Here is a 14,050-nt window from a genome sequence, read left to right on the forward strand (position 1 = left end):
ATTGTAAATCAGGGCTTGATTGTCTTGACCACTAGTTCTCAAAGTGTGGTCCACAGAATACTGGTCCACAGGGGCATCTCTGAAGTCCTTTCAAAGGGTCTACAAATTAAAAATTAGCTTTTATTTCTAATAAATATAAATATAATCCACAAAAATTCTTTGGACGGATTTTCATTAATTTTTAATGTATAAAGGGATACTGAAAAAAAAAAGTTTGAGAACCACTGGTCTAGTCTTTAAAAAGCAAAGAAAATATTAATAATGAAAATTAAACTTAAAAGTATGGCAATATGACATTCTCCCACCATCCCCAGAGTTGGTTGTCATATATTCACCAGCATAACCCTATCTCTGCTCAATTACCTTCTCCCCTTGCCCTTCCCATATCCATAACTATGTTGATTATGCTTAGTGGTCAGAGTAGAGCCTTCTTAATTGAAGTTTCTGCTGCCTCAACTTTCTGGTCCCTAGGACATCTGGTCCAGGGCATAGGGTAGGATGGATTGGCTAAGGTAAGGAGTCCAAATGAAAATGAATAGCATTTCACTCAGGGCCTATAGAGAGTTGAATCAGGAACATAGAAACCATGCCAGGACATTTGACTCTTAATATTTGTGCGATTTTGACCCTGAAAATTAAATGAAATCAAGGAGACTATCAACTTTGTCACTAATTATATATATATATATATATATATATATATATATATATATATATATACACATACATACATACAAGGAAAACTGACACAAAGAGAAGAGATTAAGTAAATGGTTATTTGGGTTGTGTAATACTAATTACAGTCATTATGTTTGCTATTTATGTCTATTTACTGAACAGCACAATTATCCCCTAGATCCAGTTACAAGAAACCTCATACCTCCCTTGGCATTTCTGACAAAAGGCAATTCTGGTTTTCCTGCTCTTCTGCCTCCTTTCTCTATTCTTTTTTGTTTCATCTCGTGTGTAAATGTGTAAACACATCTCATTAAATATGCTGGATTAACTTTGTCTGAAATTGCATTTGATTTATACAGTAAACTCTTTACATATTGATTTAGTCTTCATAGTACACTGGACATGTCAATCATGTGCTCATACCTAACCAAAAAAAAATTAGCTGGAACATTGCCACTGGTTTACACCACACAATTTAGAATTGCATTATAATCTTGAGCTATCAACAGGATTTTCTAGGATAAGTTTTTCAATTAAAAGATGAACAATTGAGTGCAGATTTGTTTTCTGTAGTGAGGTGTTACTTAAAATGAGGTATTAATATCCTCTACTTTGCTCTCTTCTTTTGGAGTTCTAAGAGGTTTTCTCAAAGTAGTTAGAAGGGTAGCTGGTCAATGGCTGGCTGAAAATTGGTTATATCCATGGGGGACATTTAAAAAAAATTGATTTGTTAGCCTTGAGGAAGGAAGAGTCAGGAAGAGTCAGGAGTTATTTGAAACAGGAATCACCTGTGTGGAATATGATCTCTGAATCTGTCCCATAGAGCAACAAGGGAAAAGAAAATTTCTTTCTCCTTCATTGGCCATGACAGCCAGCAATGGAAAGGATGATCCACAAATAAGAAGCTCTCTGTATCTACTATGAGAGTGAGTGAGCAAGAAAAGTTACTAGGAATGGAAGCAACTTCAAGAGGCATAATTCTTTTCTATTGTGCTATAAGAAATGATGAGCAGTATCTGTGTGATCCTGGGCAAGTCACTTAACTCTAATTGTCTTGCCAAAAAAAAAAAAAAGAAAAGAAAAGAAAAAGAAATAATGAACAGGTAGATTTCAGAAAAACTTGGAAAGAGTTAGATGAAGTAGTTCTGAGTGAAATAAGCAGAATGGGAAATACATTGTACACAGTAATAGCAACATTGTGTGATGATCAATTATTATAGTCTAAGCTCCTCTCAGCAATACAGTGATCCAAGAAAGTTCCAAGACTTGTAATGGAAAGGGCTATTCACATCCAGAGAAAGAACTACAAAGACCGAGGGCAGATCAAAGCATATTATTTTCAATTTGCTTTTGTTTTTTCTTTCTCATGATTTTTTTTTCATTTTGTTCTGTTTCTTCTTTCATAATATGACTTATGTGGAAATATGTTTAATATAATTGTACATGTATAACCTATATCATATTGCTTGCTGTTTTGGGGTGGGAGGTAGAGAGAAAAAATTTGGAATTAAAAATCTTAAAAAAGTGAATGTTGAAAACTATCTCTACATGTAATTGAAAAAAAATAAAATACTATTAAGTAGAAAAAAGAAGCATAATTCCCGTCAGTAGAGAAAAGAGCCAATCATCTATTAAAGGGAAAATTAGGTCTGGCAGCTGGAAGTTGACTTATGGAGAGAAGCAAAGCAAGAGAGTCCTTCTCGGCAATCTTCCCCACAGAGACACTGTATTTAGTGGGGAGAAGTGTAAGAATGATACAAGAAAAGCGAAGGTGTTAGGACTCTGCAGTACCAGAAATATGAATTTTCTTGACCTTGTGAAGCCCTTGATACAAGGGACTTTTAGTTTATGTCTCGTCTCCTCAAAGATATTGCATGTATTTGTGGGAGAATACATCCCACAGTGGGATTATGGGAGCAATATTTTAGAGGATTATTCTTATTTTATCATATTAATCAATGCCTCTGCTTTGAGATATTCATATCAATTGGTTGGATTTAGTGATAAACATTTAGGCCTTATGAGCTATATGAGATCTCCCAACCTGTATTCAGAAAGAAGGAAACTACTCTATGTGTCCCCAAGTTATATTTATATATACATATATTTTTTAAATTTCACATTTTTTTTGTATTGTTCAGTCATGAATAATTCCTTTTGATCCCATTTGGAGTTTTCCTGGCAGAAATACTTGAATAGTTTGTCATTTCTTTCTCCAGCTCATTTTGCAGTTGGGGAAATTGAGGCAAACAATGTTAAGTTACTTGCCCAAGGACTCCAAGCCAGATACTTTATCCACTGCACCATTAAGCTGTTCTCTCATTGCATTTAAGAAGGATTATATATGGCGGAACACTCATGTTTTATGTGAATATTTTACCTTTTCCCTTTCTTTGTATCCTTATTAAATGCTTTTAAAATTGACTGTTTTGGAACTCAGTCTCCCCATGAGGGGCTTTCTCACTGCATGGCATTTCAATCTATAGTCACTTTTTGATTTGTGATGCTTATTTTCTTTCTTTCTTTCAGTTTCCCAAGTCAATTCCAGGACAGCTCGCCCAGGGGGGAAACTCATCGAAACTGTTTCTGTGACTGGAATACCACCAACCTATAACATAACCCTATGGCTGGCAGGATGTGGCAGTGAACTTCCTCTCATTCAGCCTTGGTAAGGAAGGGTCTTTATTTTCTCATTCATGTTATAGTAGAGATTTCTTTTGTCAATGGGTTGGACTAGGGGACAGCTGAGATTCCTCCCATCTCTTAAATTCTATGATTCTGGTTCTTTTGATATAGAAATCAGTTTTTTTTTTTCCACCTCTGGAAACTGACTCACTTGGTCACCACTAATATCGCTGATTTAGAATTCAAAGGAACCCAAAGACAGTAGTATGTAACAATGGAAAGGGAGCCAAATTTCCAGGAGTCAGAGAACATGAGTTCCAATTCTCTTTCTTCTACTCATTGTCTGTGTGACCTTGTGTAAATTGCTTCATTTCTCACTCATAAAATGCATATTATTGTTGTGTATTTGTTTCAGTAGCATCCAACTCTTTATGACTCTTTGAGAGATTTTCTTGGCAAAGATAGATACTGGGGTAGTTTGCCATTTCCTTCTTCAGATCATTTTACAAAGAAACTGAGGCAAACAGGGTTAAATGACTTGCCCAGCATTCATAGTTAAGTGTCTGTGGTTAAATTTGAACTTAGGTGTACTTGACTATTCACCATCACACCTAATTGCGTAAAATGAGCATTAGAGAACCTCAAGTCACTTTCAGGCTTAAATTTATGATGATAAAATAATCTAGTTTACTTTATACATAAGGAAATTGTGGGAGTCTGATTTGCCTAAGGTAACAGAAGTAGTAGAATCGCAGAGTCTCAGAGTTCTAAGGAACTTCAGAGACCAATGACTCCAACTTTGCTTCAAAATAATCGCCTCAAAAATATAATCAAGAAATGGTTGTAGAGCATTTTCAAACCCAGTCACTTCCCAATAGATGCTTCTATTTTCTGGGGAATCAATCCTTCTATCTCTCTGTCTATCTCTGTCTATATCTGTTTCTCTGTCTCTCTGTATCTCTATCCATCATCTATCTACCTATCTTTCTATCATCTAGCTATCAATGTATCCATCTCTCATCTATCTATTGATCTATCTCTCTACCTATTTATCCATCATCTATATAACTACCTATCTACCTATCATCTATTCTATTTTTTCACATGAAACTATAAATTTCTATCATCTGCAGTTTTCTTTTCTTGTTAAGTATACAATAAATTCAACATGTTATTTTCAAGTCTGTCCTGCTGGTCCATAATTCCTTCTGTTCTTTTCTGTTTATTTAAAATTCTTCAGTAATTCTCTTTTTTTTTTTCTTTTTTGGTTGTGTGTGTGTGTGTGTGTGTGTGTGTGGCAAATCTATTTGCCTTTGCTTCCCAACTCTCTTCCTCTAACTCAATTAAGAAAAAAAGCAGAACAAAACTCTTCTAATAAATATTAACAGTGAAGCAAAATGAATTCTCAAACAAATTGTATCCAATTCTATACTTTGAATTCATCTCTTCTATCGGGAGAAAGATAAACACATTTCTTCATTGGTCTTCTGGAATCTTGATAGATCATTGCATTTGTAAGTACTTTGGAGACTCCTACTTTGTGATGCAATTATTTATAAAGTAAAATCCATTCTTTTAATATCCTGGACTTACAAGAAGCTCACACAACTACTTCTTAAATGGGATTTTCAGGTCTTCTGTTCTGAACTCATTTTACTTAATGAGAAAAAAGCTGGTCCTCCTTACAATAACCACTAGATGGCTCCAGAACTCCACAAGCACTTTATTTTCCTAACAATACTGTTAAGAGAGAGCTAAGGATTCTCTTTTCATAGAATTGTAGATTTAGAGATGGAAGGAAACTGAGGCCATCTAGTTCAATTTCCTCATTTTATAGATGAGGAAACTGAAGCCCAGAGAGGCTTCATAGGGACATACAAGCAATACATGCAGAGTGGGGATTCAAACTGCAGTCTTTCAACTCTACGTCCATTATCAGGATGCTCTCTCTGAACTTTGTAAAACAACTTGTCCATTGTCACAAAGGAAGTAAATGAAAGAGCCTGCATTGAAACTTAGGACTTTTGACTCTCAATTCAGTGTTTTCCCCACTACAGGACAATGATTTCCCCAATCCCTAGTAGAACCCAGATGCCTTACCCTTTTTTGGTACCAAAAGGAATTCTCTTACCTTCCACATCCACTTAACTATTATAGGGAAGCATAGACAGCATAACTGTCTATGTTGAATTCACTCTAACCTCATGTCATTTGGTATGACAAATATCCCAAAATAAAGGGAAGAGTAAAGGAATTCAGATTACTAAAGGGTAGTAGCAAGTGACCTGGAAGTCAGTCATATTGTTATAAAAAGTGATTAATTTGGTATAAAATATATATATTTCTTTAATCAAAAAATAGAAAGAAGTTGAGGAATTAGTTGTTTTTTAGTTGCTATGGATATTTGTAAGTAAAGTTTTAAAAATTATAAATTTGATTAAATATTTGTTTAAATTCCAAAGTTAATAAATTCCTTTAATCTAGAGTGGTACAATGAAAAGAACACTGGCTCTGGGTTCAAAGGACCCAGGTTCAAATTCTGCCTCTAACACAATGCTTGTACAACCTTAGCCAAATCATTAAGCTTCCCTTGAATTCAGATTCCTTATCTCTAAAATGAGAAGGTTAAACTAGATGACCTCTGAGGTTCCTTTTTAGTTCCAGATCTATGATCAAGTATCTTATCTTTCAGATGAGAAAACGGAATCTCAGAGAAGGGAACTGAGCTTCCCAGAGCAGGGAACTGCTTTATTTAAAGGTTCAGGCTAGAAATAATAACTTTTATAATCTAACATAAATCATTGTCATAATGATAACCTTGTTACTCCCAGGATTAAATAAAAATTCTTCTGTTTGTTTGGCATTTTTATAACCCAGTCCTTTCCTACTTTTCTAGTCTTCTTATACTTTATTCCCTTCTACAATTCAGTAACATTGGTCTGCTTGCCATTCCTCTCATATGAATTCCATCTCCTGAATCTATGCCTTTGCATTTCCTGTCCAACTCACTCCCAACTCCATAATGCCTGGAATGTTCTTCTTCCTCACTTCCACTTGCTTCCTGGCTTCCATCTAGATTCAATTTAAATCCCATTTTCCACAAAAAGCTTTTCCCTTCAATCTATTCCCCACTTCCACCCTCCAGGACTCTCTCTACCCCAATGTTAACATCTTTTCTCTGAGATTATGTTCCATTTACACTGTATATATCTTGTTTGTTTACTTTTTACTTGTTTTTTCTGTTAAAATATAAACTCCTTAAGGGCAGCTTTTTGTCTTCCTTTGTATCTGTAGTTTTTAATACAGTGCCTGCTTGATGACTGACTAAAATAGAGTTTTAAAGGTCTTTCCTTCCTGTGCTTCAAATAAAACATTCCATGTCCCTGACTCCAAATTAACTGAGGCAGTCATTCTTTTTCCATAGGTCTCCCAACTCCAGGGTCCATGTTAAATTACCCTCTCTTGGAGAAGGTCTTAACATCTTCCATTTGACTTAAGTTGAGGTGAAGGTCAGAAGGACTCTTGGTTATTTAATCACTTTATTTCTCCCCTGGTACTTTTGTAGGGCATCACCATGGTTCAGGTTTGTTTTATACCCAATGATAATGGGAATTTTCTTGGTTTGTTGAGGAGGAAATGCTTCTTGCTTCAGGTTGCTTACTATTGATTCTCCTTTTTCTCTGATGTGCAATAGCTACTTAGCACCAGAAGAAGCCAATGAAGACCCAAGAAGGATCAGTGTGACAGTCCAGAGACTCCAAAGTATAAGTCCACCTTTAAGAGGACATTTTCAGATCCAACTTCCTAAGACAGTGATACCTGGTAAAGAGGAAACTTCATGTGGGGTGTTTTTGCTTTAGAAATTGGCACATCACATACTAAAGGCTGAATAAATGCGCTATATCATCTATATCTATCTCATCTATCTGTCTAATTTAAAGATATTGTATACTCATAATTTTACTAATAATAGCTTACCTAGAGACAGAGAGGTGAGATAGTGAATTAAATCCTGTACTGGAAGTCAGAAAAATCTGAGAACAAATCCTACCTCTTACAAGGTGTATGATCCTGGGTAAAGCTATAAAAATATTTTATTTGATTCTCACAATCCTAGGAGGTAGATGCAATTATGGTCTCTATTTTACAGGTGGAGAAACCTAGGGAAGAGAAACCAAGACTTGCTAAAGGTCACACATCTAGTAAATGTCTGAGGCTGGTTTTGAATTCAGATTGTCCTGTCTCTAGGCCTAGTTCTTAATACAATGCACTACCTAACTGATTAAAGACATTGAGTTAATATCACTATGAAATGACATTTTCTTGATGGGAAGGAATTCTAAATAATACTCATTGGTTCTCTTGAATTTCCACTTCAAAGACCCAGGATCTATTCCCGCAAGAGTCTTTGGCTTTTGTTCTCAGCTGCCCTTCCCCTCTGCAGTGAGTTATTTCATGTTGTGTGCTTACTGTTGTAAACATCCTCCTATAGGCATCCCCATACACATTTCTGCTCATGACCTTCGTGAGCTCCTTCAGGGCAGCAATGATGATTTTGCAGCTCAATTCTTCACTGTCAGTGACTTTAAGGTGCAGAAAGATTTAAACACCTGCTATGAACATGTGTGGACCCTCACCTGGATGTCCCAAACAGGAGATTTGCCCAATATCATCAGTGTATGTATGATGTTCCTTTTTAAATGTGGAAATTTGACATGACCAGTGAAAAATACTTGGCCAACTTCTAAAGGTTTCTCTCACAAGTTCCTTCTCTTGAAAGCAGAGGTCTCTAAAAGTTGGGTTTGGGTCAGGTAGTATGTGACTCAAATTGTTTGTTTTGGATGGGGAGATGGGTCTTATCCTATTTTCCTTGTCATAGCCAAATATGTGGCTTGTTTCCAACAAATCATACTTACCTTTATGCACAACACTACTTTTTTACTCCCATTTCTGTTCTGCTCTTTCTTCTTTGCAAGCTCCTAACTTCCCCTCTTTTGAGCCAGGTATTATAGCCTCAGGGAAGCTATAAATTAACTTCTACCTGGCCACTCATAGCATCAGCTGTGTAGAATGGGAAAATTTCAAAGGCTTTTCTCCTGCCATTATACTCATTCTCTGTCCTCAGATCACCTGGTGGCTTTGGGAGATGTACCTTGACAGCAAGTTTTGGCCCTCTGGGACAAGACAAGTGATTAAGAGTTCCATATCACTTTTTTATTTTGAGTAAGTCTGAGGGAATTTTACAAGATGAGCAGGGATGGATGAGTTCTATCTGAGCTGAATTACCAATCCCATTACATTACCTTTCCTCTAGAAACCAGTCCCTCTTTTGAATGTCCCTTTTTCTGTTCAAGGTACCACGGTTTTCCCAGACACCCCACTTTAGAACTTCAGTTTCATCTTTGACTCCTCATTCTCACTCATTCCAATATTGCCAACCAGTTGTTAAAGCTTATATTTTCTGCTTTTATAACATCTTTCCATTCTGTCTCTTTATTGTTACCCACACAGTCACTAGCTTAGATCAAGACCTCCTCACTTCTCACTTAGATTCTTCTAGCTGACTTTCCTGTCTCAAGTCTCTCTCTTTTCTTATCCATCTTTCATTTATCTGCCAAAATGATTGTCCTAAAGATCAGCTCTTATGATGTCACTCCCCTACTTAAAAAACTTCAGTGACTCTCTATTGAGTCCAACATCAGATAGTATTTTATACAAGTATATAAATTTTTATATGATATATATATATATATATATAATTCCAGTTATGGTAGTATATGTGTATAATTTATAAACAAGTAAATACAAATATATGGGGGTTGCTCAATACACACACAAACACATATTTTTTATCTGATGAGGTATATGATCAAATCAATTTAGAAACCATTACTTTAGCTGTCTTCAAATAAAATCTAGACAATTACTTGTTGGGTATATTATAATGAGGATATTTGTTTAAGTATGGATTGGGCTAAATTTTTTCTGAGGCCTTTTCAATGCTAATAATTTGATGATTCACTGTGGTATCTTTCATATAGGGAATTCTAACCCCTATTTTTTTTCAGATAGCTATAGGATTAATCACCAATTCCTTCATTTCACAGAGAAAGAAATTGACATCGTGGATAGAGCTTATTTTGGGATAAGAGAAGCCAGGGAAACCTAGATTCGTTTTTGTTTTTTTGGTTTCAGAGGCAATTAGGGTTAAGTGACTTGCCAAGGGTCACACTGCTAGGAAGTGTGTTAAGTGTCTGAGGCTAAATTTGAACTCAGGGCTGGTGCTCTATCCACTGTGCTACCCAGCTGCCCTGAAAATCTGGATTTTAATCTTGCCTCTGACACAAAATGGATGTGTTTCTGGTCTACCTTCTAAGTTAAATTTTCAACATCTCAGGCAATTCTTGAAATTGTAAGTTACAGAACAGCTTTAGATCTTCATTGGTAGAGGAAATTTTCTTATTGGGAGCTCCCTTCTACAATGAAATCATATCTCCTTTTCCCCATAAATGAGCTTCAATTGCTATAAGAAGGTACCAATTAAACATAAATATGTTTATGTGGGGGAAAGGAGATATGAATGTATTCTATGATTGTGACTAAAAGTAAAAAATACATGTGTTTGAGTCTTGCTTCTGACATTCACTAATTGTGTAATGTGGGCAAGTCATTGTTATTATTGTTATTTGTCCTTGCTTCTTGAAAACCATGAAATCAGAGAGGTAATGCTAAGAATGCAAGTGAATTGGATTGAGTGAGGGAGGGCTGTGCAAGGTCTTCTGCCTCACTTTCCCCTTCAGAGCCATCTAGGTCCAGCTGCCACATATAGATCAGGACTATTGAAGATGGCCCTGGATGTGGGCAAGTCAAGGTCAGTCAGCACTCTAAAACTGTAAGTTATAGACAAGTTGTTCAGACTTCATTATCAAAGATAATTTCTGTGCTGACATTTCTCTACATGTTGAAATTATAGGTTGAGATTGCCATCCCTGTTAAAAAAAATATAGAAATCTTAGAAGAATATATTTTAGAGGGAGCAAGTTTGAGACAGAAGACAGAGACACAGAGTCTGAGAAACAGAGACACAGAGAAACAGAGATGGAGAGAGACAAAGACTCACACTGAGAGAGTGTCAGAGACTGAGACAGACAGACAGAAAGACAAAGGCAGAGCCACAGAGACACAGACACAGAGAGAAATAATTTGTGAATCTCCAATGATGATAACAAAATCAGCTAGAGGAGAATGTTTAGATTTTAAAATAAAAATAATTTATCAGTTATATCACAACTGGGCATGTCAACATGAGACTTTTTATATCATGGAGAGGATATTGTTGGGTTGTAACCTCTAGAGTGCTAGACCTTAGCATGATTTTCAAATATGATGTTTGTTGAGAGAATTATTGATTCTAATAGAATAACATTTAAATTATAGGCTTTAAAAATGAATTGATAATTAATTTATAAAATTATGAGCACTTACATCCAGTTGTTTGGGTATTTTGTGGTAAAGATCACTATAGGATCAGGAAATTGGGTGGCAATCCCATTTTAATAAGGCATAGAATGTATGGAGTCAAAAAGTCCATAAAGACAAAGGACAAAAAAGGATTTCAGAGACAAATGGTGTAGGGATGGGGAATGAAACAATGAAATAGGTAAGAAATACATCAGAGAAGATGGAAAAGGAAGAGAAGGGGCTTTAGATAGTATCATTTAAGTAACCACTGATAAGAAATGGGAGTACTGGGCAGCATGGGCCTGATAGAAATGAAAGAATACTGGGTGACAAGATATTGAGGTCTCATTTTTATTTTGGAAAAATAGATCAACTTTTATCTGTATCACCTTGGAGTTAGTTCATTAATTTATCTAAATCATGTCAAAGTTATCACTAAAACTACTAAGCCACATTTCAAAGTTATCTGAATCTTTTGATAGCCTGCTGCTCTAGAATTGTGGAGCTCTGGAATTTTTCTGGAATTTACATATCATTAGAACAAAAGACCCTGGCAGCAATGCCTAGATGGCTTTTGCTGAATTAGCACAATTACCAGGATGTGAATTTTTGTTACTATATGATATAATTTGTAAATTATTCTCCTTTGATCTTTAGAACAATTCGTATGAGACTTGAAGGTTCCTTTTGGCAATCTTATTTCCTGCTATTGCCCTTTTATACCAGCTACATTATAACCTTACATATTATACTGATTGGGGGTAGATGGGATAGGATGGGGTGGTTGGTGGTCTATGGGCCAGTTTATGGGTCAATGATCATATGGGGTCTTATAATTTAATGTAAAGGTTGCAAAATTATGATTTTTTTTATCAGTAAATGTCTGCCTTGTATACGTATATTCCTGGGGTCATATAAAAATGATTGTGAGTGGAAAAAGTTTGAGAAGCCTTGGTTAAGGGGACTAGAAAAAGAAATAAATTTCACACAGAAAGAAAAAAAAACAACAACAATAAGACCAATCTACTACTAAAAGTATTACAAAGATCTAAAGAAAAATGGGTGTGGTTTGAGCAAACTGTAATGCCCCTTAAAACAAAATATTCCTTAGTATTACTGGGATTTTCATGAGTCACTTCTTATATCATCAAGCATCTAATATTTCCTCCAATTCTTCTCCACCCCCTTAATTGGTCACAATTTCTTAAATAGAATGTCTGAAGATTCATTATTATAGAATCTAATCTGAATCACTGTGGAAACCAATAATCTGTATTATTATAAATGTTTACCCCCATTTCAGGTCTCTGCAGAAAACCTAACTGGTGTGAATCCAACTGTGAACACCCAGGTAGTTTATGATGGTGGTGTTTTTCTTGGACCCATATTTGGAGATATGTTGGTTACTCCCAATATATATCCTCAGGTGAGAATGAAGGTGTTTCCTAAAGTGGTTTCTAATCTTTAATTTGATTGCTTTACTGATTATAAAATTAGCTATTTTGATTTAGTTCTCAAAACCTGTTTTCTATTAGCAAAACAGATCTAAATGTAGTTCACTGATGTTTATGAATTTGTTAATTTATTCACAAATATAATTGTGCTCAAACTGTAGGCAATACAGTGAAGAATATAATATAAATGAAGTATCCATATACCAAGTGGGAGAGTGGTTCACAAAGTGAAGAACTTTGTCATTCCAAATGACAAATGAGATTTGTCTCATTTCAAAAATGGCTTCCTTGACTTTCCCAGACAGAAATGATCACTGACTCTCCCAAACTTCCACAGCATTTTTTTTTCCCAATCAACCAACATAAACATAAACCTTCAAGACTGCTCAGTCAACCTTTTGTCTATCTTTCCCAGTTTTCCCCCCACTACCTTTCACTTACTTCACATCTTACAAGTACCTGTTTATCTATCTGCTGTCGGCAGCCAGTAGTTTTTCCTATATTTGTCATCCCTATTACCTTACTCCAGGTAATAGGGACACAAAGGATGCCATTTATTACAGCTCACAGGCTAATCAAATATTACTAAACAAGTTTGAATCAGTTATGATTTAGCAAGCTGTGGAAATAGGATAGGTGGATTAAAGTTCTGACAATGAACTGATTAAAGTTCTTAGTCCACATCAATAGTGTTATGGGATGTGGGAAATACAAAGGATAGTTCTTGTCTTCTTGGAGTTTATAATTCGATGGATTAGATAAATTGTATACATAAACCCCTATAGTAGGTACTTGATAGGTTTATGTTTATATTGGTTGATTGAAAAAAAAAATGCTGTGGAAGTTTGGGAGAGTCAGTGATCATTTCTGTCTGGGAAAGTCAAGGAAGCCATTTTTGAAGAGGTAGCGTTTTGATCTATTTGATCAATAGATCAATCAATAAACATTTATTCAGGACTATTATGCCAAACTCTGTACTAGGTAATAGGGATGACAAATATAGGAAAAACTACTGGCTGCCGACAGCAGATAGATAAACAGGTACTTGTAAGATATAAAGTAAGTGAAAGATAGTGGGGGGAAAACTGGGAAAGATCTATACAAAAGGTTGACTGAGCAGTCTTGAAGAAACAAAAGAATCCTAAAGTGAGGAGGGAGAACATTTTAGGTATGGCATACAGTACAAAAACAGTAATATTAAATAAAACTAGAAAAGTAGCTTGGAATAGGAGTATGGAGAGATTTTAAAAGCTGAACTTTTAAAAATATAAAGAATGAACATTATTCTACAGGCAGTAGGGAGTCATTGAATATTTTTCTTAATAGGAATGAAATTAGTAGGTGAGACAGTTTAAAGAAAAAGAATGATATTTGGAGTCATAGGGAACATATTGGAATCCTAGCTTTTCTAGGAATGAGCAAGTCACTTATAAGTTGAGAAAGTCACTAAGTCCTCTGAATGTCAGTTCCCTCATCTAGAAAATGAGGATAATATTTATACAACCTGCTTAAGGGGTCATTGTAAGTCTCAAATGACATATTCCTTAATGATAGGGACTGTTTTTGACTTTTTCAAAAAAAACGCCCAGTGCTTGACACAGTGCCTAAGAAATTTTTATTTATTTAAAATCATATAATTTGTAATTACATAATTTAATTAATAATAGTTGTTAATAACACCACCTAAAGTTTTTAGTTCCATAAGATCAAAAGTATTATGGATCATAGGTAGCCAAGGCAGAGCCCAGGGCTTACTTGGAGTGAGTTCAAATTTAAATCCAGATACTTACAAGATGAATGACCCTGGGACAAGTCATTTAATCTCTGTTTGT

The 14,050-nt window shown here is 35.4% G+C and overlaps 1 protein-coding gene across 1 annotated transcript in view; it reads left to right on the forward strand.

Moving 5' to 3' along the window:
• Positions 1 to 14,050, forward strand: part of PKHD1 (PKHD1 ciliary IPT domain containing fibrocystin/polyductin) — a 611,151-nt gene that overhangs the window by 71,043 nt on the left and 526,058 nt on the right. Inside the window, 4 exon segments of the mRNA XM_031964731.1 lie at positions 3,208 to 3,346; positions 6,998 to 7,125; positions 7,796 to 7,980; positions 12,068 to 12,190. Of these exon segments, the coding sequence (XP_031820591.1) occupies positions 3,208 to 3,346; positions 6,998 to 7,125; positions 7,796 to 7,980; positions 12,068 to 12,190 (575 nt within the window).

This window comes from Sarcophilus harrisii, chromosome 4 (genome assembly GCF_902635505.1).
Source record: "Sarcophilus harrisii chromosome 4, mSarHar1.11, whole genome shotgun sequence".
In the NCBI taxonomy this organism is placed as follows: Eukaryota; Metazoa; Chordata; class Mammalia; order Dasyuromorphia; family Dasyuridae; genus Sarcophilus; species Sarcophilus harrisii.